Genomic DNA, 24,522 nt, shown 5'->3' on the forward strand with positions numbered 1-24,522 from the left:
AAAGACAGAAAGGAGATGAGGAAAAGTGGAGGGCAGAGAAACCCAAGGCAAAGAACAAAAAGGGCCACTGTACAGCAAAATTCTAGAAGGACAAAGGGTGTTAAAAAAGCAAGCCTGAAGGCTTTGTGTCTTAATGCAAGGAGTATCCGCAATAAGGTGGATGAATTAACTGTGCAAATAGATGTTAACAAATATGATGTGATTGGGATTACAGAGACGTGGCTCCAGGATGATCAGGGCTGGGAACTCAACATCCAGGGGTATTCAACATTCAGGAAGGATAGAATAAAAGGAAAAGGAGGTGGGGTAGCATTGCTGGTTAAAGAGGAGATTAATGCAATAGTTAGGAAAGACATTAGCTTGGATGATGTGGAATCTATATGGGTAGAGCTGCAGAACACTAAAGGGCAAAAATCGTTAGTGGGAGTTGTGTACAGACCTCCAAACAGTAGTAGTGATGTTGGGGAGGGCATCAAACAGGAAATTAGGAGTGCATGCAATAAAGGTGCAGCAGTTATAATGGGTGACTTTAATATGCACATAGATTGGGCTAGCCAAACTGGAAGCAATACGGTGGAGGAGGATTTCCTGGAGTGCATAAGGGATGGTTTTCTAGACCAATATGTCGAGGAACCAACTAGGGGGGAGGCCATCTTAGACTGGGTGTTGTGTAATGAGAGAGGATTAATTAGCAATCTCATTGTGCGAGGCCCTTTGGGGAAGAGTGACCATAATATGGTGGAATTCTGCATTAGGATGGAGAATGAAACAGTTAATTCAAAGACCATGGTCCAGAACTTAAAGAAGGGTAACTTTGAAGGTATGAGGCATGAATTGGCTAAGATAGATTGGCTAATGATACTTAAGGGGTTGACTGTGGATGGGCAATGGCAGACATTTAGAGACCGCATGGATGAATTACAACAATTGTACATTCCTGTCTGGCGTAAAAATAAAAAAGGGAAGGTGGCTCAACCGTGGCTATCTAGGGAAATCAGGGATAGTATTAAAGCCAAGGAAATGGCATACACATTGGCCAGAAATAGCAGCGAACCTGGGGACTGGGAGAAATTTAGAACTCAGCAGAGAAGGACAAAGGGTTTGATTAGGGCAGGGAAAATGGAGTACGAGAAGAAGCTTGCAGGGAACATTAAGGCGGATTGCAAAAGTTTCTATAGGTATGTAAAGAGAAAAAGGTTAGTAAAGACAAACGTAGGTCCCCTGCAGTCAGAATCAGGGGAAGTCATAACGGGGAACAAAGAAATGGCAGACCAATTGAACAAGTACTTTGGTTCAGTATTCACTAAGGAGGACACAAACAACCTTCCGGATATAAAAGTGGTCAGAGGGTCTAGTAAGAAGGAGGAACTGAGGGAAATCTTTATTAGTCGGGAAATTGTGTTGGGGAAATTGATGGGATTGAAGGCCAATAAATCCCCAGGGCCTGATGGACTGCATCCCAGAGTACTTAAGGAGGTGGCCTTGGAAATAGCGGATGCATTGACAGTCATTTTCCAACATTCCATTGACTCTGGATCAGTTCCTATCGAGTGGAGGGTAGCCAATGTAACCCCACTTTTTAAAAAAGGAGGGAGAGAGAAAGCAGGGAATTATAGACCGGTCAGCCTGACCTCAGTAGTGGGTAAAATGATGGAATCAATTATTAAGGATGTCATAGCAGCGCATTTGGAAAATGGTGACATGATAGGTCCAAGTCAGCATGGATTTGTGAAAGGGAGATCATGCTTGACAAATCTTCTGGAATTTTTTGAGGATGTTTCCAATAAAGTGGACAAAGGAGTACCAGTTGATGTGGTATATTTGGACTTTCAGAAGGCTTTCGACAAGGTCCCACACAGGAGATTAATGTGCAAAGTTAAAGCACATGGGATTGGGGGTAGTGTGCTGACGTGGATTGAGAACTGGTTGTCAGACAGGAAGCAAAGAGTAGGAGTAAATGGGTACTTTTCGGAATGGCAGGCAGTGACTAGTGGGGTACCGCAGGGTTCTGTGCTGGGGCCCCAGCTGTTTACACTGTACATTAATGATTTGGACGAGGGGATTAAATGTAGTATCTCCAAATTTGCGGATGACACTAAGTTGGGTGGCAGTGTGAGCTGCGAGGAGGATGCTATGAAGCTACAGAGTGACTTGGATAGGTTAGGTGAGTGGGCAAATGCGTGGCAGATGAAGTATAATGTGGATAAATGTGAGGTTATCCACTTTGGTGGTAAAAACAGAGAGACAGACTATTATCTGAATGGTGACAGATTAGGAAAAGGGAAGGTGCAACGAGACCTGGGTGTCATGGTACATCAGTCATTGAAGGTTGGCATGCAGGTACAGCAGGCGGTTAAGAAAGCAAATGGCATGTTGGCCTTCATAGCGAGGGGATTTGAGTACAGGGGCAGGGAGGTGTTGCTACAGTTGTACAGGGCCTTGGTGAGGCCACACCTGGAGTATTGTGTACAGTTTTGGTCTCCTAACTTGAGGAAGGACATTCTTGCTATTGAGGGAGTGCAGCGAAGATTCACCAGACTGATTCCCGGGATGGTGGGACTGACCTATCAAGAAAGACTGGATCAACTGGGCTTGTATTCACTGGAGTTCAGAAGAGTGAGAGGGGACCTCATAGAAACGTTTAAAATTCTGACGGGTTTCGACAGGTTGGATGCAGGAAGAATGTTCCCAATGTTGGGGAAGTCCAGAACCAGGGGTCACAGTCTAAGGATAAGGGGTAAGCCATTTAGGACCGAGATAAGGAGAAACTTCTTCACCCAGAGAGTGGTGAACCTATGGAATTTTCTACCACAGGAAGTAGTTGAGGCCAATTCACTAAATATATTCAAAAGGGAGTTAGATGAAGTCCTTACTACTCGGGGGATCAAGGGGTATGGCGTGAAAGCAGGAAGGGGGTACTGAAGTTTCATGTTCAGCCATGAACTCATTGAATGGCGGTGCAGGCTAGAAGGGCTGAATGGCCTGCTCCTGCACCTATTTTCTATGTTTCTATACCATGTGCTTTAATTTTGCACACCAATCTCTTGTGTGGGACCTTGTTAAAAGCCTTTTGAAAGTCTAAATGCACCACATCCACTGGTCCTCCCTTGTCCACTCTACTAGTTACATTCTCAAAAAATTCCAGAAGATTTGTCAAGCATGATTTCCCTTTCATAAATCCATGTTGACTTGGACCGATCCTGTCACTGTTTTCCAATTGCGCTGTTATTTCATCTTTAATAATTGAATCCAACATTTTCCCCACTACTGATGTCAGGCTAACCGGTGTATAATTACCCGTTTTCTCTCTTCCTCCTTTCTTAAAAAGTGGTGTTACATTAGCTACCCTCCAGTCCATACGAACTGATCCAGAGTCGATAGACTGTTAGAAAATGATCACCAATGCATCCACTATTTCTAGGGCCACTTAAGTACTCTGGGATGCAGACTATCAGGCCCCGGGGATTTATTGGCTTTCAATCCCATCAATTTCTCTAACAAAATTTCCCACCCAGTGAGGGTCCTTCTCACTAGACCCTCGGTCCCCTAGTACTTCTGGAAGGTTATTTGTGTCTTCCTTCGTGAAGACAGAACCAAAGTATTTGTTCAACTGGTCTGCCATTTCTTTGTTCCCCATTATAAATTCACCTGAATCTGACTGCAAGGGACCTACGTTTGTCTTCACTAATCTTTTCCTCTTCACATATCTATAGAAGCTTTTGCAGTCAGTTTTTATGTTCCTGGCAAGCTTCCTCTCGTACTCTATTTTCCCCCTCCTAATTAAACCCTTTGTCCTCCTCTGCTGAATTCTAAATTTCTCCCAGTCCTCAGGTTTGCTGCTTTTTCTGGCCAATTTATATGCCTCTTCCTTGGATTTAACACTATCCTTAATTTCCCTTGTTAGCCACGGTTGAGCCACCTTCCCCGTTTTATTATTACTTCAGACAGGGATGTAAAATTGTTGAAGTTCATCCATGTGATCTTTAAATGTTTGCCATTGCCTATCCACCATTAACCCTTTAAGTATCATCTGCCAGTCTATTCTAGCCAATTCACATCTCATACCATCGAAGTTACCTTTCCTTAAGTTCAGGACTCTAGTCTCTGAATTAACTGTGTCACTCTCCATCTGAATAAAGAATTCTACCATATTATGGTCACTCTTCCCCAAGGGGCCTCGCACAGCAAGATTTCTCATTACACATCACAAAGTCTAAGATGGCCAGCCCTCTAGTTGGTTCCTCGACATATTGATCTTGAAAACCGCCCCTAATACACTCCAGGAAATCCTCCTCCACCGTATTGCTACCAGTTTGGTTAGTTCAATCTATATGTCGATTAAAGTCGCCCATGATGACTGCTGTACCTTTATTGCACACATCCCTAATTTCTTGTTTGATGCTGTCCCCAACCTCACTACTACTGTTTGGTGGTCTGTACACAACTCCCACTAGCGTTTTCTGCCCTTTGGTATTCCGCAGCTCCACCCATACAGATTCCACATCCTCCAAGCTAATGTCCTTCCTTACTATTCAGTATCAGGACACAGAGAGTTTTGAAGAATTTGCAGCATCTCTTTGCCTGTGACCATATGGGATGGTCACTCCCCCCTGTTACCTTTCCATCTTTGTGATAGACGAAGATACCCCTGGTGCGGCCATCCTTCAGGTAGGTGATCTGCAGCCCGTTGGGATTCCCGATCTTCTCAGGCTGAAACGTCGCGTTGAGGTTTGACACTTGAATAACTCCCTTTGGCCCTTTAGCCTGTTAAAGCAGAAATTCTCTCTCATATTCCTGGAGGTTTCATCACATGATCTACCGCCCCTGCCCGCCTCCGACCTCCCCCCCCCCCCCCAACCTGAAACAGCTTCCCCTCCCCTATCTGAATAAATAAACAAAAATGTTGAAAGAAAATGAAAAAGTTGGTTCTTCCTCAAACAGTAGACACAGAATGCATTTTTTTTTTTAAAGTACTTTGGTAGCTCTGGTTGAGGTTTTTAAAATACATTATATAGACACTTGATATTTGATGCCAGGCCCAAAATGTATGATACAATCAGGGCGACCAAACATGAGCAAGGAATAAAGATAATGCTCATGGCCTATGGTTGGTCTTCGAAAATTCCTCGATCTTTCTCCCCGGGTTTGGCCACAGCAGCATCCGGGAGATTAATCTAAAATTCCCGGAGCCTCCCGGGACATGTCCAACATTCAGTTGTATTGAAGGTAGCGGAGCCAAGTATCGGGCGGGGCGTATAACGGGCGATTGATGTACACACCGTGCCCAAGGCCAGTCCCACCACAGTACTGCTGGAGCTTAAAGGAGGGAGGGGGGTAACTTTACAAACTAAAACATATGTCGTGACGCTGAGATATAAAACCGGTACCTCCTCCTTCGCGTAGTACAGTATCGTGCCCTCTTTCTCCGAAAGACGGAAATTCCTTTCCTGAAAATTTCCATTGTCCCTTCCACGTTTCCAGAGATACCCAGCCCGGTTACCTTTACAGAGCACAGGGGAACAACGTCAGCGCTTGAAGCTGCAAATCCGAACTCACACCCAGTCCCGCTCACCCATCACCCCCTGTGCCTGCTGCCCCCGTGTCCTAACTCGCACCGAGTCCCGCTCACCCATCACCCCCTGTGCCCACTGCCCCGTGTCCTAACTCGCACCGAGTCCCGCTCACCCATCACCCCCTGTGCTCACTGCCCCCGTGTCCTAACTCGCACCGAGTCCCGCTCACCCATCACCCCCTGTGCTCACTGCCCCCGTGTCCTAACTCGCACCTAGTCCCGCTCACCCATCACCCCCTGTGCTCACTGCCCCGTGTCCTAACTCACACCAAGTCCCGCTCACCCATCACCCCCTGTGCTCACTGTCCCGTGTCCTAACTCACACCAAGTCCCGCTCACCCATCACCCCCTCTGCTCACTGCCCCGTGTCCTAACTCACACCGAGTCCCACTCACCCATCACCCTCTGTGCCCACTGCCCCGTGTCCTAACTCGCACCGAGTCCCGCTCACCCATCACCCTCTGTGCTCGCTGCCCCGTGTCCTAACTCACACCAAGTCCCACTCACCCATCACCCTCTGTGCCCACTGCCCCGTGTCCTAACTCGCACCGAGTCCCGCTCACCCATCACCCTCTGTGCTCGCTGCCCCGTGTCCTAACTCGCACCCAGTCCCGCTCACCCATCACCCTCTGTGCTCACTGCCCCGTGTCCTAACTCGCACCAAGACCCGCTCACCCATCACCCTCTGTGCTCACTGCCCCGTGTCCTAACTCGCACCGAGTCCCGCTCACCCATCGCCCCCTGTGCTCACTGCCCCGTGTCCTAACTCGCACCAAGTCCCACTCACCCATCACACCCCTGTGCTCGCTGCCCCGTGTCCTAACTCGCACCGAGTCCCGCTCACCCATCACCCCCTGTGCTCGCTGCCCCGTGTCCTAACTCGCACCGAGTCCCGCTCAACCATCACCCTCTGTGCCCAATGACTGCCTCGATTTCAAAATTCTCATCCTTGTTTTCAAATCCCTCCATGGCCTTGCCCCTCCCTATCTCTCCAGTCTCTTCCAGCCCCACAACCCTCCGAGATCTCTGCGCTCCTCCAACTCTTGCGTATCCCCAGATTTTAATCGCTCTACTATTAGTGGCCGTGCCTTCAAATGTCTGGGCCCTAAGTTCTGAAATTCTCTCCCTAAACCTCTCCTTCTTAAAACTACTCTTTGACAAAGCTTTTGGTCATCTGGCCTAATATTTCTTTTGTAGCTCGGTGACAAATGTTTGTCATATTACTCTCTTGTGAAGGAATTTGGATGTTTAACCATGGTAAGGCGCTGTATGAAGTCAAGTTGTTGTTGAAGTAGAGGCCCCTGTACCTGCCTCCCTACCTGATGTGACGAGTTCTTGCCGCTGATTGTCCATCCCGGTGAATTCCTGCCGGTCGTACTTGGCCCGGATCCACTGCTCCTTCAGAACTCTGGAATGGGGAACAGAGAGGATGGTCAGGGAGGTCGGACTCACTGGGGTTGTGAGAACAATTCTGGTCAAGCTGGGTCGGTTAAAGGAGGAATCGTCTGTAACCGGTGGCAGTATCCAAGCGCGGCGTATCGCTCAGTAGCTCAAGTCAAGAAGTGCATTGCCCAATGGGAAGCATAGCCACCATGCAGCCCAAGGTGGGCCTGGCTTTGATCCTCAGTCTGGATTGAGGTCGCTGACATCAGCCAGAGCAATATGGGTTCAATGCCTCCCCCTCCCAATCCCACCCCCCCCATCCTCCTCTTCAATAATTTGTATGTATGGAAGTTGGATGAGAAATGGATGTGTGGTTCCTTCCATGGTTGAGCAGCCAGCTTGCTGTATAAGGCACAATCTTGAACAACAACCACCTGGGAGAGCCATCGCTGGCCCGAGAGGTTCAGGGTGGGTTGGGGGCTGTGAAGGCTCACTTGTGAAAGTGTCACGCAATCAACGCTTCTGCGCATGGTGCCTCGAAACAAAAATGGCACCAAGTTCTCGCCCCACAACAGTGAACGGGCCTTTCCTCGTGTTGGACTGGACAGCTGAAGGCAACTTGGGCTTGTCCTGTTCACCCCGCCCCCCCCCAAGCCCCCCTTTCAACCCAGAACTCAGCCGTGTGTGAAGCGACAATTTGTCCCGGCACACAGCGATCTTGTTTGTACATAAACTCGATCCTGTCCCTCACCAACATCCATCTCACACCCCATCCCCATATATAAACACACATATACACACCCCATCCCCAGATACACACACACACACACCATATATAAACACACATATACACACCCCATCCCCATATACACACACACACACACCATATATAAACACACATATACACACCCCATCCCCATATACACACACCTCATATACACACACACACACACATATACCCACACACACCCCACACATATACCCACACACACCCCCACACATATACACACACACACACACCATATATAAACACACATATACACACCCCATCCCCAGATACACACACACACACACCATATATAAACACACATATACACACCCCATCCCCAGATACACACACACACCATATATAAACACACATATACACACACACACACCCATATACACACACCTCATATACACACACACACACACATATACCCACACACACCCCACACATATAAACACACATATACACACACACCCCCATATATACACACACCTCATATATATACACACACACACACACATATACCCACACACACCCCACACATATACCCACACACACCCCCACACATATACACACACACCACACATATATATACATACACACACACACACACACCTTCCAGCAGGGTTCACTCGATTAGGATTAATCTAGGAGCTGGGATTGTGGCTGAGTTTTCCCCTATCCCAGCCCAGGGGCCACTGGGGACTGAGGAAAACCTTTGTTCTCGAACAGCCTCGGCTGACTTCGACAAACCTGGGATCAAACCTGAGATATCCAGAGTTTCCCTCATATTGGGTGACGTACACACCCACTGAGTCCTATACTGCGGCAATATTCTGCGGATCCCAAGTGGGTGCGCTGGTGTAGTGGTTATGTTACTGGACAAATAACCCAGAGGCCTGGACTAATGATCTAGAACACGAGTTCTAAATCCCACCATGGGCAGTTTGGGAATTTAAATTAAGTTCAAAATAAATCTGGAAATAAAAAGCTGGTTAAGTTCACGGGGTTGGGGGTAATATATTAGCATGGATGGAGGATTGGCTAATGAACAGAAAACAGAGAGTCAGGATAAATGGTTCATTCTCGGGTTGGCAATCAGTAACTAGTGGGGTGCCGCAGGGATCAGTGCTGGGACCCCAACTATTTACAATCTATATTAACGACTCGGAAGAAGGGACAGAGTGTAACGTAGCTAAGTTTGCTGACGATACAAAGATGGGAGGAAAAGCAATGTGTGAGGAGGACACAAAAAAATCTGCAAAAGGACATAGACAGGCTAAGTGAGTGGACAAAAATTTTGCAGATGGAGTATAATGTTGGAAAGTGTGAGGTCATGCACTTTTGCAGAAAAAAAACCAAAGAGCAAGTTATTATTTAAATGGAGAAAGATTGCAAAGTGCTGCAGTACAGCGGGACCTGGGGGTACTTATGCATGAAACACAAAAGGATAGTATGCAGGTACAGCAAGTGATCAGGAAGGCCAATGGTATCTTGGCCTTTATTGCAAAGGGGATGGAGTATAAAAGCAGGGAAGTCTCGCTACAGCTATACAGAGTATTGGTGAGGCCACACCTGGAATACTGCGTGCAGTATTGGTTTCCATATTTGCGAAAGGATATACTTGCTTTGGAGACAGTTCAGAGAAGGTTCACTCGGTTGATTCCGGAGATGAGGGAGTTGACTTATGAGGAAAGGTTGAGTAGGTTGGGCCTCTACACATTAGAATTCAGAAGATTGAGAGGTGATCTTATCGAAACGTATAAGATTATGAGGGGGCTTGACAAGGTGGATGCAGAGAGAATGTTTCCACTGATGGGGAAGACTAGAACTAGGGTACTATCTTAGAATAAGGGGCCGCCATTTCAAACTGATATGAGGAGAAATTTATTTCCTCAGAGGGTTGTAAATCTGTGGAATTCACTGCCTCAGAGAGCTGTGGAAGCTGGGACATTGAATAATAGACAGTTTCCTAACCGATAAGGGAATAAAGGGTTATGGGGAGGAGGCAGGGAAGTGGAGCTGAGTCCATGATCGATCAGCCAAGATCATATTAAATGGCGGAGCAGGCTCGAGAGGCTGTATGGCCTACTCCTGCTCCTATTTCTTATGTTCTTATGTTATCAGTAAAAGTGACCATCAGATTGTTGTAAATCCAATTGGTTCACTGATGTCCTCTAGGGAAGGAAACCTGCCGTCCTTACCCAGTCTGGGCCTACATGTGACTCCAGTCCCACAGCAATGAGGTTGACTCTGAACTGCCCTCTGAAATGGCCCAGCGAGACACTAGCAATGGCAATAAATGCCGGTCTTGCCCAGATCCCAAGAATGAATAATAATAAAAAACCTAATTCTTCAAAATACTTAATGCAGCATTTTACATCCAATCAAATGAGAGCATGAGGTCATCACCCGACGAGACCAACACGCCATAGGATCTACAACCCATGAGATTGTTACCGCGCAGGATATCCGCCTGGTGCAGGGATCCGTTGCCGCGCCCAGCTGCGTTTTACAAACCCGCCAAAACATTCCATGAGACAGGACGACAGACGCTAGCAGAACTAAAGGGCCAATAGAGAAAAACTGTTTCCTCTGGTGGGGGAGTCCAGGACAAGAGGACATAACCTTAAAATTAGAGCCCGGCCGTTCAGGGGGTGATGTCAGGAATCACTTCTTCACACAAAGGGTAGTGGGAATCTGGAACTCTCCCCCAAAATCTGTAGAGGCTGGGGGGGTGAAATGAAAATGTCAACACTGAGATCACTGGATTCTTTTTGGGCGAGGGTATTAATGGTTACGGAACCGAGGCGGGTAGATGGAGTTAAGCTACAGATCAGCCACTGTCTGATTGAATGGCGGAACAGGTTCGAGGGGCCGAATGGCCTCCTCCTGTTCCTAGGTGAGGGATGGGACTGGGCTCGTCTGTGCTCCCCCTGTGGTCGAATAGCCTGCTGAGGCTCACTGTCCAGGCTCACTGAACCGCCTCCTCCTGTGCTCCGAACTGCGCGGTGCACAACGAAACACAGTGCACTGATTTCCTCTCCGAGCACCGGTTCTGATCACGGTAACAGTGGCTTCTCCTTACACGCAGTCGGCAGCCCGAGGTTTGTAGTAGAAAGGAGGAACGTTGGCTTCGTAGTGTTCCTTGGCCGCTTGGTTTCCCTGTTTTCTCATTTGCTGCACACAGAGAATGAGAACAGATTTTTAGTTCATGTTAGATGCACAGTTGAAATGCTTTCATCATTTGTTGACACATCAAGCCTCAACTGAAGCCTCACACTTGAGCCTATTACCTGGTAATTCATCACGGAGCAAGAGGTTAATACATTGTCTCCTTTATCATTAATTGTTTTCCCTTCTCCCTCCCCACTGACTCACTCCTGGGATGCAGACCCACGAGTGCTGTCCATCTTGTCCAAGTGCTCATTCCCCATGGGTTAGCCTGGACATTGAGCGCTGTTGACAGAACATCCCACTCCCAATCCTCACCCAATGTACACACCCGGGCAGTGATCAGGAGCTGATTCTCTCCCTCCATCGCCTCATATGCCTCTGAGAATTGTAATAGCCCCACCCACATCCATTGCCCTGACTGAGTTCACATTTACTCAGCACAGACCAGACATCGGACCTGAACCTTTCCCAGTCTGCAGGGCTCAGAACCGCACTGGGCTCTGCATTAACTCGTTACTAGGTCAATTGTACGTGTGTCCTGGCGCTGAGAGGGTTGTTAACCTGTCACAACATTTCACTGATGTCCCTTTAGGGAAGGACACCTCTGGTCCTTGCCCAGCCTGGTCTACATGTGACTCCCGTCCCACACCCAGTATGGTTGACTCCCAGCTGCCCTCTGAAGTGGCCCAACGAGCCACTCGGGCGCATCAAACCGCTACAAAGAATAGTCACACGGACTGCAGCAGTTCAAGAAGGTGGGTCACCATCAGGGTTGGGCAGTCAATGCCGGAATCTGCCAGTGATAGGAACATAAGAAATAGGAGAAGGTCCTAGGAGAAGGCCATACGGCCCTTCGAGCCTGCTCCGCCATTCAATGTCATGGCTGATCTACCTCAACTCCACTTTCCCGCATGATCCCTTGATTCCCCGAGAGTCCAAAAATCTATCGATCTCAGCCTTGAATAAACTCAACATCTGAGCATCCACAGCCCTCTGGGGTAGAGAATTCCAAAGATTCACAACCCTCTGAGTGAAGGAATGTTATTATTTTTATCCTGCGACTGTGCCCCCTGGTTCTAGACTCCTCAGCCAGGGATAACAGCCTCTCAGCATCTACCCTGTCAAGCCACTTAAGAATTTTACATGTTTCAATGAGATCACCTCTTCTTCTAAACTCTAGGAAATATAGGCCCAATCTCTCCTCATAGGACAATCCAGTGATGCCCACATCCTGTGAATGAATTAACCTTCTGAAGCACTCTGATTGTGGGCAGGCTGTAACGTTCCCAATCTGAGCCCAGCCCAGTGCAAACTGCAGTCTGACATTGGCCAAAGCGGCACTGTTAAATATTATAATGAGCGCCTCCCGAACCTCAACTAGATCGTCGTCCCAGAAATCCAGCCGGATAGACTTGACTCTGCTGATTCCCGGCAGGTTGCGGTGAATCCCGGAACAGTTCAGGCAGATGAACACTCCGAGTGTGTAGGAGGCCCAGTCGGGATCTGAGGGGGACAGGGATCGGAAAATGTTGGTTAGTCGTTGTTGAGCCGCAGTGGTTCCTGTAATGTATTTGTTTCATGGGTTCTTTGCTTAAGAATTCATAGCAACACATTGCTATTAAGAACTAGTTGGTTTATTAGCAAAGGTTTAACAATCACACCACACATTACCAGTTCATCCACCAGACTCACAACCACCTGCCTCATCGTGGATCCCCCGAACCCAACTGGCTGGGGTTTTATTGAGTCTTGTGAACATCACCTGACTGGCTAAGTCACTCATAACTCAACAGCTCTACAACTATTTTAGCTGTAAACATTAATCAAGTGCCCCCTGATTAAAGGTGGCGAGGGGAGGGGGGGCACTAAAACCGACAAAATAAACCAATTGGACTTTGGACGGTAAACTTAAATCAAATTAAAATTTGGTTGCCGGGGGTGATGATGCACTTCAGTCCAACAGCTCGACAAACCGGTGAGCATCCTTACTAGTGCATGCATTACAAGTTAGAATCACAAAATTATTTAACAACAGCAACCACTTGCATTTATATAGCGCCTTTAACGCAGTAAAATGTCCCAAGGTGCTTCACAGGAGGGTTATCAGACAAAGATTTGACACCGAGCCACATAAGGAGATATTAGGTCAGGTGACCAACCTGTCCTAGTAATTTAACCCTTTTAGCAAGGGACGTGTAATGCAAGAGTCGGCACCTTCAGGAGAGGAGATACTGGAAACATTTGTCATTTAATCGATTTTGCATTGTCAGTCTCAAACCTAAAGAGGGGAAATAGATATATTTGAATGACTGCTCCCAATATGTCAGTCTGACCCAGCAGTGTGGACTGAGACAGACTTTGCAGTGTTGGTGTTACTCGTGATACAGACAGACTGACTTCTGCTGCTCCGCTGTGGTTTGTCGACAGCTTTACAATCCCAGAATTGGCTTCACCTCCTACTAATAGTTAAAGCAGAAGATATGCCAAAGTGCTGGTGGTTTCCTTCCCAGCACTCCCCCACCCCCGCTTTACAGCAAAATAAATACAGTTCACCAGAACTTTCTTGACGTGTGGGTGTTACTCCGGGTGTGCCGGTCTTTGAATGAGGGGAAGCTCCCTCCACAGGTAGATGGAGTTAAGGTACAGATCAGCCACAATCTAATTGAATGGTGGAACAGGCTCGAGGGGCTGAATGGCCACCTCCTATTCCAATGTCCCCTCCCTGCTCAGCTGTTCTGTGACATCCCCGTGTCCCTGTGTTTCCAGAAACATTTCTTGACTTGGACTTTGAGGAGAAGCTGCTGAATGACAAGTTTCCAGGAACCCACATCGTAGGCTGGAGACGCAAAGCACAATGTAATTTAGCCTATCAACTGGCGAGGGGTGGGGTTATGTTCAACAGAAGCTACCACCTTAACGTTGCCAGCCGTGGCTCAGTCAGTAGCACCCTCGCCTCTGAGTCAAACGTCATGGTTTCAAGCCCCACTCCAGAGACTTCAGCACAAAAATCTAGGCTGATAACTCCCGGTGCAATACTTAGGGAGCACCACATTGTCGGAGGGGCAGTACTAAGGAAGCGCCGTACTGTCGGAGGGGCAGTACTGAGGGAGCACCGCACTGTCGGAGGGGCAGTACTGAGGGAGCGTCGCACTGTCGGAGGGGCACTACTGAGGGAGTGCTGCACTGTCGGAGGGGCAGTACTGAGGGAGCACTGCACTGTCGGAGGGGCAGTACTGAGGGAGCACCGCACTGTCGGAGGGGCAGTACTGAGGGAGCGCCGCACTGTCGGAGGGGCAGTACTGAGGGAGTGCTGCACTGTCGGAGGGGCAGTACTGAGGGAGCGCCGCACTGTCGGAGGGGCAGTACTGAGGGAGTGCTGCACTGTCGGAGGTGGACGTAAAAGATCCCACGGCACTATTTTGAAGAAAAGGGGAGTTATCTCCGGTGTCCTGGGTCAATATTTATTCCTCAATCAAGATCACCAAAACAGATTATCTGCTCATTATCACATTGCTGTTTGTGGGAGCTTGCTGTGCACAAATTGGCTGCCGCGTTTCCTACATTACAACAGTGACTGCACTCCAAAAGTACTTCATTGGCTGTAAAGCACTTTGGGTCGTCCTGAGGTCGTGAAAGGCGCTATGGAAATGCAAGTTATTTTTTTTCTTTAACCGGTTGCACAGCATCTGTGGGGAGAGTTGGAGCTGTGGGCTGGTACTGAAGAAGGGTTTGAGCTGGAGCTCTTTACAGTTCTGCCCACTGGGACTGTCAGAGCCACAGGGTGTGAATCCACTGAGTGAAACTGTCCTGTGATTTTAGGAAGCTGAGCACCTTGGACAACAAACCTGACGTTTCACTCAGAGCAGGTGCTGCTTGGCACCATGATTGGTGAGTCGCTGTAACTTCTCAGGAACATGGGTAAGACTTGTTCCAGCTCTACCCAGGGTGGGATCTTTCCAAACCCACAACTCTGTGCGCTCATACACAGTGTATCAGTCGATGACCCGGGAGTTCTGACAAAGGGTCATTGACCCGAAACGTTAACTCTGTTCCTCTCTCCACAGAGACTCGCTGAGATTTCCGGCATTTTCTGTTTTTATTAAGGAAACGACAAAGATCAGTGTCCGTATTGGCAGATCCACCTACAGCCCTTCCCCATGAATAGGTGTGTGAGAAACACGAGGGCAGAAAGGTCAAAAAACACATAAAATAATGTGCGTCACCTGTGGCTCAGTATTGGCGCTCTCGTCTCTGAGTCAGAAGGTTGTGGGTTCATGTCTTGAGACTCGAGCACAACAATCTCGGCTGACTCTCCAGTGCAGTGCTGAGGGAGTGCTGCACCGTCGGAGCTTTCGAACAGGATGTCTTAAAGCCAGCGGAGGGAGAGAGACTACAGTCAACCCGTCAGGCTGGGCTGAGTCTGAACTCAGGGTCCAAAAGTGAAAGGTTATGCTGTAACTGATTAACAACAGCAGCAACTTATGTTTGCCCAATACCTTCAACGCAAACAAAATCCCAAAGTGCTTCACAAATGAGAAATAGATGGGCAAATGGACACAGAGGGAGAAAGAAAGACTTGCATTTATATAGCGCCTTTCACGACCACTGGATGTCCCAAAGCGCTTTACAGCCAATGAAGTACTTTTTCATGCGTAGTCACTGTTGTAATGTGGGAAACAGGGCAACCAATTGCGCACAGCAAGCTCCCACAAACAGTAACGTGATAATGGCCAGATAATCTGTTTTAGATGTTGATAGAGGGATAAATAGTAGCCCCAGGGATAACTCCTCTGCTCTTCTTCGAAATAGTGCCATGGGATCGTTTACGTCCACCGGCGAGGGCAGACGGGGCCTCAGTTTAACATCTCATCCAAAAGGCGGCACCTCCGACAGTGCAGCACTCCCTCAGTACTGCACTGGGAGTGTCAGCCTAGATTTTTGTGTTCAAGTCTCTGGATTGGGATGTGAACCCACAACTTGCTGACTGCGAGACGAGAGTGCTACCCACTGAGCCACAGATATGTAATGTGGGATATGGCCTGTGAATCGTGTGAGATTAACTCCTTTACTGCAGCCCGAGCAGGAATCAATTGTGCTAATTCTGTACTTGAACACAGGGCTGCAGATGTGAAGATAGCCTCAGGGTCTGCATTCACTAAACCATCAGAGCAGCCTCTCCCGCACCCTTTGCAGGCCGCTTGCTATCAGCTCGATGTTTCATTGTCACTACTATTTTTATCAAACCATTGCGCACTTTCTAAAAACATTGCAAGTTGATCGAGAATATGGCACCATCTGAGTCCCTCGTGTGACTGACACCTTATTACTCACAATCCAGTCATCATAATCCCGGTATTTACAGTAAGCCGGTTTGACTGTAATAATGAACAGTTCAGATGGTTCTATAAAGAATAGAATAACCGATACCCGGGAGTGAGTTACATGCTGAATCTAATTGAGGGGTTTGGGGGAGTTTACATATAGAATAACAGATACCCGGGAGTGAGTTACAGGCTGGAATCTAATCGAGGGGTTCCGGGGGTTTATATATAGAATAACAGGTACCCGGGAGCAAGTTACAGGCTGGGGTATAATCGCAGGTTTGGTGAAAACTCGGGCTCTAAGCTCTGGAAACATGTACAGGAGAATTCTTCAGAAGTTACACTGAAGGAGTAGAAGGTGCACCCAGGAAATTCACGTTCAATATTGATCATACTAAAATACGCAGTTGGTATCAGTAATACATTGCACACAGGTATATTACATATATTGCTCATTTACTGTTCAAGATTCACTCGGTTTTAACCGTTTACTTGACCTCCTCCAAAACTCGGCTGCCCGTGTCCTAACTCGCACCAAGTCCTGTTCACCCATCACCCCCTGTGCTCGCTGACCTACACTGACTCCTGGTCTGGCAATGCCTTAATTTTAAAATGATCATCCTTGCCTTCAAATCCCTCCATGGCCCTCACCCCCTCCCTATCTCTGTAACCTCCTCCAGCCCCACAACCCTCCGAGATCTCTGCACTCCTCCAATTCTGGCCTCTTGCGCATCCCCAATGAATTCGCCTCGCCATTGGCAGCTGTGCCTTCAGCCGCCTGGGCCCTAAGCTCTGGAATTCCCGCCCGAAACCTTTCTCCTCCTTAAGACGGTCATTAAAACCTACCTCGTTGACCATGCACCCTATAGATCACATCCTATATAATGTTCGGTACACCTTGTCCTTTTCAAAGGTATAGACTTCTGGTTTCGCTCTAAGGCTGCTCCCAGATCACATTAGGAACAGGTGGAGGCCATTCAGCCCCTCAAGCCTGTTCCGCCATTCGATTATCTCATGGCTAATCTGCATCTCCACTCCATTTACCCGCCTTTGCTCCATATCCCTTGATCCCCTCGCCCAACAAAAATCTATCGACCTCAGTCTTGAAAATTAAAATTGACTCAGTGTGCACAGTTTTTTGGAGGATCTTTAGCCCAGACTATAGATAGGACACATGATCCATTCAGAAACTATAGTCTCTGGTACCGACCGGTAGGAGACTGAATCCAGAGCCTGCAGATTGTACCACACATGGTTAAACAATGCATTTATATAGCGCCTTTAACACAGTAAAACGTCCCAAGGCACTTCACAGAAGCGTTACCAAACAGAATTTGACACATAAAGAGATGTCCGGACAGGTGACCAAAAGCTTGGTCAAAGAGGTAGATTTTAAGGAGCGTCTTAAAGGAGGAGAGAGATGGGGTGAGGTTGGGGAGGTAATCCCAGAACTTAGGGCCCAGGCAGCTGAAGGCATGGCCACCAATAGAAAGAAGAAAGAGTTGGATTTCTATAGTGCCTTTCATGACCACTAGATGTCTCAAAGCGCTTTACAGCCAATAAAGTACTTTTGGAGTGTAGTCACTGTTGTAATGTGGGAACACAGCAGCCAATTTGAGCAAAGCAAGCTCCCACACACAGTAATGTGATAACAAAAACAGATTATCCGGTCATTATGTTGATTGAGGGATAAATTTTGGCCAGAGCACCAGGGAGAACTCCCCTGCTCTTCTTCGAAATAGTGGGATCTTTTACGTCCACCTGAGAGAGCAGGCAGGGCCTCGGTTTAACGTCTCATCCAAAAGACGGCACCTCCAACAGTGTAACACTCCCTCAGTCCTACACTGGAGTGTCAGCCTGGATTTTGTGCTCAAGTCTCTGGACTGGCATTACCTTCTGACTCAGTGCTGCCCACCGAGCCACAGCTGACACTCTCTGGAGCAATTAAAATCGGGGTGCCCAAGAGGCCAGAAATGGAGGAGCCCAGAGATCTTGGAAGGTTGAGGACTGGAGGAGGTTACAGAGATAGGGAGGGATGAGGCCATGGACAGATTTGAATACAAGGATGAGAATTTTAAAATCAAGGCATTGCCGGACTGGGAGCCAATGTAGGTCAGCAAGCACAGGGGTGATGGGTGATCGGGACTTGGTATGAGTTAGGACCGCCGAGTTTTAGATGAAGTCATTGGAGAAATACCACCAGCGATGTCTCCGCAAGATCCTATAAATCCCCTGGGAGGACAGACGCACCAACATTAGCATCCTCAACGAGGCTAACATCCCCAGCATTGAAGCACTGACCACACTTGATCAGCTCCGCTGGGCGGGCCAAATTGTTCGCATGCCAGACACGAGACTCCCAAAGCAAGCGCTCTACTCGGAACTCCTTCATGGCAAACGAGCCAAAGGTGGGCAGAGGAAACATTTCAAGGACATAAAGTGCAACATCCCCACCGACACCTGGGAGTCCCTAGCCAAAGACAGCCCTAAGTGGAGGAAGTGCATCCGGGAGGGCGCTGAACACCTCGAGTCTCGTCGCCGAGAGCATGCAGAAACCAAGCGCAGGCAGCGGAAGGAGCATGCGAGGGGATTTCATAGAAACGTTTAAAATTCTGACGGGTTTAGACAGGTTAGATGCAGGAAGAATGTTCCCAATGTTGGGGAAGTCCAGAACCAGGGGTCACAGTCTAAGGATAAGGGGTAAGCCATTTAGGACCGAGATGAGGAGAAACTTCTTCACCCAGAGAGTGGTGAACCTGTGGAATTCTCTACCACAGAAAGTTGTTGAAGCCAATTCACTAAATATATTCAAAAAGGAGTTAGATGTAGTCCTTACTACTAGGGGGATCAAGGGGTATGGCGAGAAAGCAGGAATGGGGTACTGAAGTTGCCTGGTTAGCCATGAACTCATTGAATGGCGGTGCAGGCTCGAAGGGCCGAATGGCCTACTCCTGCACCTATTTTCTATGTTTCTAAACCAGACTCCCCACCCACCCTTTCCTTTAACCACTGTCTGTCCCACCTGTGACAGGGACTGTGGTTCTCGTATTGGACTGTTCAGCCACCTAAGGGCTCATTTTAAAAGTGGAAGCAAGTCTTCTTCGGTTCCGAGGGACTGCCGATGATGATGATGAGATGAAATCAAGTAAAGGGTTAAAGCAGAGTGAAATGGCTGTACTGGCCCGCTCCCCCCAGGCCAGCAGGTGAAGCAGCTCAGCCCGACCTTACCTGCCGCTCCACAGTCCGCACACTTGCTGTTCTCTCCCTCTCTCAACAGCTCCAGGAGAATCTTTTTATTCCTGTCCCAATCGCCCATAGTTTGAAACTAAATCACAGCAGCTCGCACACACACACACACACACGCCCCGGTGAATCCAGGCTCCGATCAGAGAGGGAGAGCGGGTGTGTGATGAACCCAGGCTGATCGGTGGAAGCAGTTCACTCAATCTCCACCAGTACTGTGTCTCTGCCAGGTACACTGAGTGCTGTGCGAGCTCTGCTCTCTCGCTCGCTCTCTCTCTTATGACCTGCCCACAAGTTAAGGTTTTTAGTATCCTCCTGTCCTATGGTTTCAGCTGTTAACAGACACACCTCCTGCTCACAGCCCAGTTCCAGCCTCCGGCCGTCACACACTCACCAGGGTGGGTTTTTTTTCTCACTTAAGATTGAAAACCTGGGATTTCCTTCCCAGCATAAAGATATCTTAAAGGGGCCTTATCGGGAATGTCCAAACTTTCCATTCACTGGCGATTAATCGTGTGTGTGTTTTATCTTGTTTCTTTATATAGCGCCTTTCATGACCTTCGAAGGTCCCAAAATGCTGTGTAGTCACTGTTGTAATGTTGGGAGATGTTCTTTGAACATTTGTTTTTTATTGATCATTTGAAAATGATTTATGAGGTGAAGGTGGGGGTGGTTTGTGTGGAGCATAAACACCGGCACGGATCTGTTGGGCCGAATGACCTGATTCTTGTGCATCCCCAATTTTAATCACTTCGCCGAGGCCCTGAGCTCTGGAATTCCCTCCCTAAACCTCTCCGCCTTTCCTCCTCTCTCCCGGCCTTTATGTTGCTCCTTAAAACCTCACTCTCGCCTGTCCCAATATCTCCTCTTGTGACTCATGTGTTGATTTTTTTTCCGATAACGCTCCTGTGAAGCACCTTGGGATGTTTTACTTTGTTGAAGATGCTATAGCAATGCAATTTGTTGTTGTTGTTTTCGTAATTACAAAAAAATATTGGAGGCAGGGCCGAGCTTCTGAAGTTCAGCCAACATCAGCATGGGGTAAATTCCCAGACAGAGTCGGCACCTTCAGGGAGGTGGAAAGAATGCATGAGAGAAAAAGATAATCCCAGCAAACAATTGCTTCACAAACCACACGACAATCTGTCCCATTGGGGACGCCCCTTCCTGGACCAGAAATTGATTTCAGCTTCTGATGGAGGTGAATTTCCAAAGCTATTTCACTCTGATCAGGCAACATTCCAGGATTACTTCACTCCTGACGAGCGGCATTCCTCGCATGACATTCCCATGGTTTGGGCAGCCCATTGCGTTGTGTTGGTTATCTCTTGTCTGTTTCCAGTCTTTAAAGCTTCTGAAATCCATTCATTTCTGAAGACTGTGACTCTTTGGTGGGGTTACTGTTCCACAGAACCTGACTCCCTCATTTATTCATCTAGAAATGGCCATTGGGTGTCAGTGGTGACTCGGTGGGTAAGACTCTGAGTCAGCAGGTTGTGGGTTCAGAGACCTGAGCATATAATCCAGGCTGACACTCCCAGTGCAGTACCGAGGGAGCACTGCACTGTCGGAGGTGCCGTCTTTTGGATGAGACGTTAAACCAAGGCCCGTCTGCTCTCTCAGGTGGACGTAAAAAATCCCACGGCACTATTTGAAGCAGAACAAGGGCAGTTCTCCCTGGTGTCCTGGCCAATATTTATCCCTCAACTAACACCTAAAAGCAGATCAATATCACAGTGTTGTGTGCGGGAGCTTGCTGTGCGCAAATTGGCTGCCGTGTTTCCCACATTACAACAGTGACTACACTTTAAAAGTACTTCATCGGCTGTAAAGTGCTTTTGGACATCCTGAGGTTGCAGAAATACAAGTCTCTCTTTATGAGGATCAGGACGTCTGGTCAATTTCCCCCCTTGATTAACCCTGGGCCACTGACACAGCTGACAACTATGGCTGAGATCATCACTGCTTGGGGCAATCGAACCAGTTTAAAAAAAATGTATTTGTTCCTGGGATGTGGGCGTCGCCAGCAAGATCGGCATTTATTGCCCATCCCTAATTGCCCCTCGAGAAGGTGGTGAGCCGCCTTATACAATTGAGTGGTTTGCTGGGCCATTTCAGGGAGGTTGTTAAAAGTCAACCACATTGCTGTGGGTCTGGAGTCACATATCGGCCAGACCGGGTAAGGGCAGCAGATTGCCTTCCCTAAAGGGCATTAGAGAACCAGATGTTTTTTTTTTACCACAATCTGGTAGTTTCATGGTCACCATCACTGACACTAGCTTTTTATTCCAGATTTATTTATTAACTAAATTTAAATTCCCCAGCTGCCGTGGTGGGATTTGAACTCATGTCTCGGGATCATTAGTCCAGGCCTCTGGATTACTGGTCCAATGACATAACTGCTGTGCTACCCTACCTCAGTCACCTCACTGGATAAAGAAAGAAAGACTTGCATTTATATAGCACCTTTCATGACCTCAGGCCATCCCAAAGCGCTTTACAGCCAATGAGGTACTTTTGACGTGTAGTCACTGTTGTAATATGGGAAACGCAGCAGCCAATTTGCACACAGCAAGCTCCCACACACATCAATGTGATAAATGACCAGACAATCTGCTTTTGTTGCTTGAGGGATCAATATTGGCCAGGACATCAGGGGGGAATAGCCCTACTCTTCTTCGAAATAATGCCCTGAGATCTTTTGCGTCCATCTGAGACAGCCTCTCAGCATCTAACTTGTCAAGAATTTTAGCTTTACTTTCTAATTATTCGAATAGTACCTTAGAATCTTTGAACAGGCAGAAGGGACCTCAGGTTAAGCTCACACATCTGACAGTGCAGCACTCCCTCAGCATTGCACTAGAGTGTCAGCCTAGTCTCCTCGAGTCTCATCGCCGAGAGCATGCAGAAATCAAGTGCAGGCAGCGGAAGGAGCGTGCGGCAAACCAGTCCCACCCACCCTTTCCTTCAACAACTATCTGTCCCACCTGTGACAGGGACTGTGGTTCTCGTATTGGACTGTTCAGCCACCTAAGAACTCATTTTTAAGAGTGGAAGCAAGTCTTCCTCGATTCCGAGGGACTGCCTATGATGATGATGATGATGACTGGCTAGTGTCAGCCTAGTGTCAGGAGTGGGCCTTGAACCCACAATCCTCTGACTCAGAGACACGGGTGTGACCCCTGAGCCACGGCTGGATAAACACAGTGAGTTATTGGGAGAGCCTTCCATTCCCAATCTTCAACACCTGTTTACCTTGTTCTTTCCGTGATGACAGGATTGGGCTCGTGGGAGGTCCTTCCTGTTTCATTAGCTCAGCAACACTCACTGTTTAGCCCCCCACCCGTGAAGGTTCTCCACATGTGAGGGAGGGTGGGACGGGAGAGGGTGTGGGGAGGGTGGGGCAGGGGGAGGGTGGCATGTTGGGGTAGAGGGTGGGGCAGGGGTGAGGGGGTGAGGGAGGGGAGCGGGGGGGGGGAGGGAGGCTTTGTCGGTGGAACTGAATTCCAGCGAGTCAATTTATTCAGGAAAAGAGTTCCGAACAATTTCAATGTTATCTTAAGGGGATACGCCTAGTTGGAGAAATTCTATTCAATGTACAAACCAACCTCCACGATTATATACCCGTCTGGCAGGAAAATCTAGTTTCAAAGAGGATGTTTATATTCAATGAGATCAGTCATTGATGGAGTGAGAGTTATTATGACGCTACCGGGAATGAGGAACAGGAGGAGGCCATTCAGCCCCTCGAGCCTGTTCTGCCATTCAGTCAGATCATGGCTGATCTGTATCTCAACTCCATTTACCTGCCTTCATATCCCTTGACCCAAATAAATCGATCTCAGTCTTGAAAGTCCAATTGGCCTCCAGCATTCACTGGGAGAGCGAGTTCCAGATTCCCACTGCCCTTTGTGTGAAGAAGTGCTTCCTGATCTCACTCCTAAATGACCTCGCTCAAATTGTAAGATTGTAATCCCTTGTTCTGAATTTCCTCCAATTAGATCAGCCATGATCATAGGCAGTCCCTCGGAATCGAGGAAGACTTGCTTCCACTCCTGAAGACAGTTCTTTGCTGGCTGAACAGTCCAATACGAGAGCCACAGTCCCTGTCACAGGTGGGGCAGACATTCGTTGGGGGAAGGGGTGGGTGGAACGTTTGCCACACACTCCTTCCATTGCCTGCGCTTGACCTTTTTACGCTCTCGGCGTTGAGATTCGAAGAGCTCAACGCCCTCCCGGATGCACTTCCTCCACCTAGAGCGGTCTTCGGCCAGGGACTCCCAGGTGTTAGTGGGGATGTTGCACTTTACCAGGGAGGCTTTGAGGGTGTCCTTGAAACGTTTCCACTGCCCACCTTTGGCTCGTTTACCGTGAAGGAGCTCCGCATAAAGCATTTGCTTCGGGGGTCTCGTATCTGCCATGTGAACCATGTGGCCTGCCCAGCGAAGCTGATCGAGTGTGGTCAGTGCTTCAATGCTGGGGATGTTGGCCTGGTCGAGGACACTGATGTTGGTGTGTCTGTTCTCCCAGGGGATTTGCAGGATCTTGCGGAGACATAGTTAGTGATATATCTCCAGCAACATGAGATGTCTTCTGTACATGGTTCATGCCTCTGATCCATACAGGAGGGCGGGTATTACTACAGCCCTGTAGACCATGGGCCTGGTGGTAGATTTGAGGGCCTGGTCTTCGAACACTCTTTTCCGAAGGCTGCACTGGCGCACTGAAGGTGATGTTGAATCTCCACATCAATGTCTGCTCTTGTTGACAAGAGGCTCCTACAGAGGAAATAGTTTCTCTGTATGTCCCCATAAAATCCCTTTGTAAAGAAAAAGAAATACATGACCACCAAATGTCCCAAAGCGCTTTACTTTTGGAGTGTAGTCACTGTTGTAATGTCGGAATCACGGCAGCCAATTTGTGCACAGCAGGCTCCCACAAATGTGATACTGACCAGATAAACTGTTTTTGTGATGTTGATTGAGGGATAAATATTGTCCAGGACACCAGTTCTTCAAAATAGCTCCGTAGGATATTATACATCCATAGGATATTAT

The 24,522-nt window shown here is 48.1% G+C and overlaps 1 protein-coding gene across 1 annotated transcript in view; it reads right to left on the minus strand.

The window, feature by feature from the left end:
• adap2 (ArfGAP with dual PH domains 2) overlaps positions 1-19,813 on the minus strand; it is a 30,801-nt gene extending 10,988 nt beyond the window's left edge. Inside the window, exons 1-6 of the mRNA XM_070857932.1 lie at positions 19,451-19,813; positions 12,274-12,404; positions 10,813-10,904; positions 6,892-6,980; positions 5,388-5,500; positions 4,618-4,764 (exon numbers count right to left, since the gene is read on the minus strand). Coding sequence (XP_070714033.1) covers positions 4,618-4,764; positions 5,388-5,500; positions 6,892-6,980; positions 10,813-10,904; positions 12,274-12,404; positions 19,451-19,538 — 660 coding nt within the window. The 5' untranslated portion in view covers positions 19,539-19,813. The remainder of the gene's footprint in view (positions 1-4,617; positions 4,765-5,387; positions 5,501-6,891; positions 6,981-10,812; positions 10,905-12,273; positions 12,405-19,450) is intronic.
• Positions 19,814-24,522: the final 4,709 nt, after the last annotated feature.

This window comes from Pristiophorus japonicus, chromosome 16 (genome assembly GCF_044704955.1).
Source record: "Pristiophorus japonicus isolate sPriJap1 chromosome 16, sPriJap1.hap1, whole genome shotgun sequence".
Taxonomy (NCBI): domain Eukaryota; kingdom Metazoa; phylum Chordata; class Chondrichthyes; family Pristiophoridae; genus Pristiophorus; species Pristiophorus japonicus.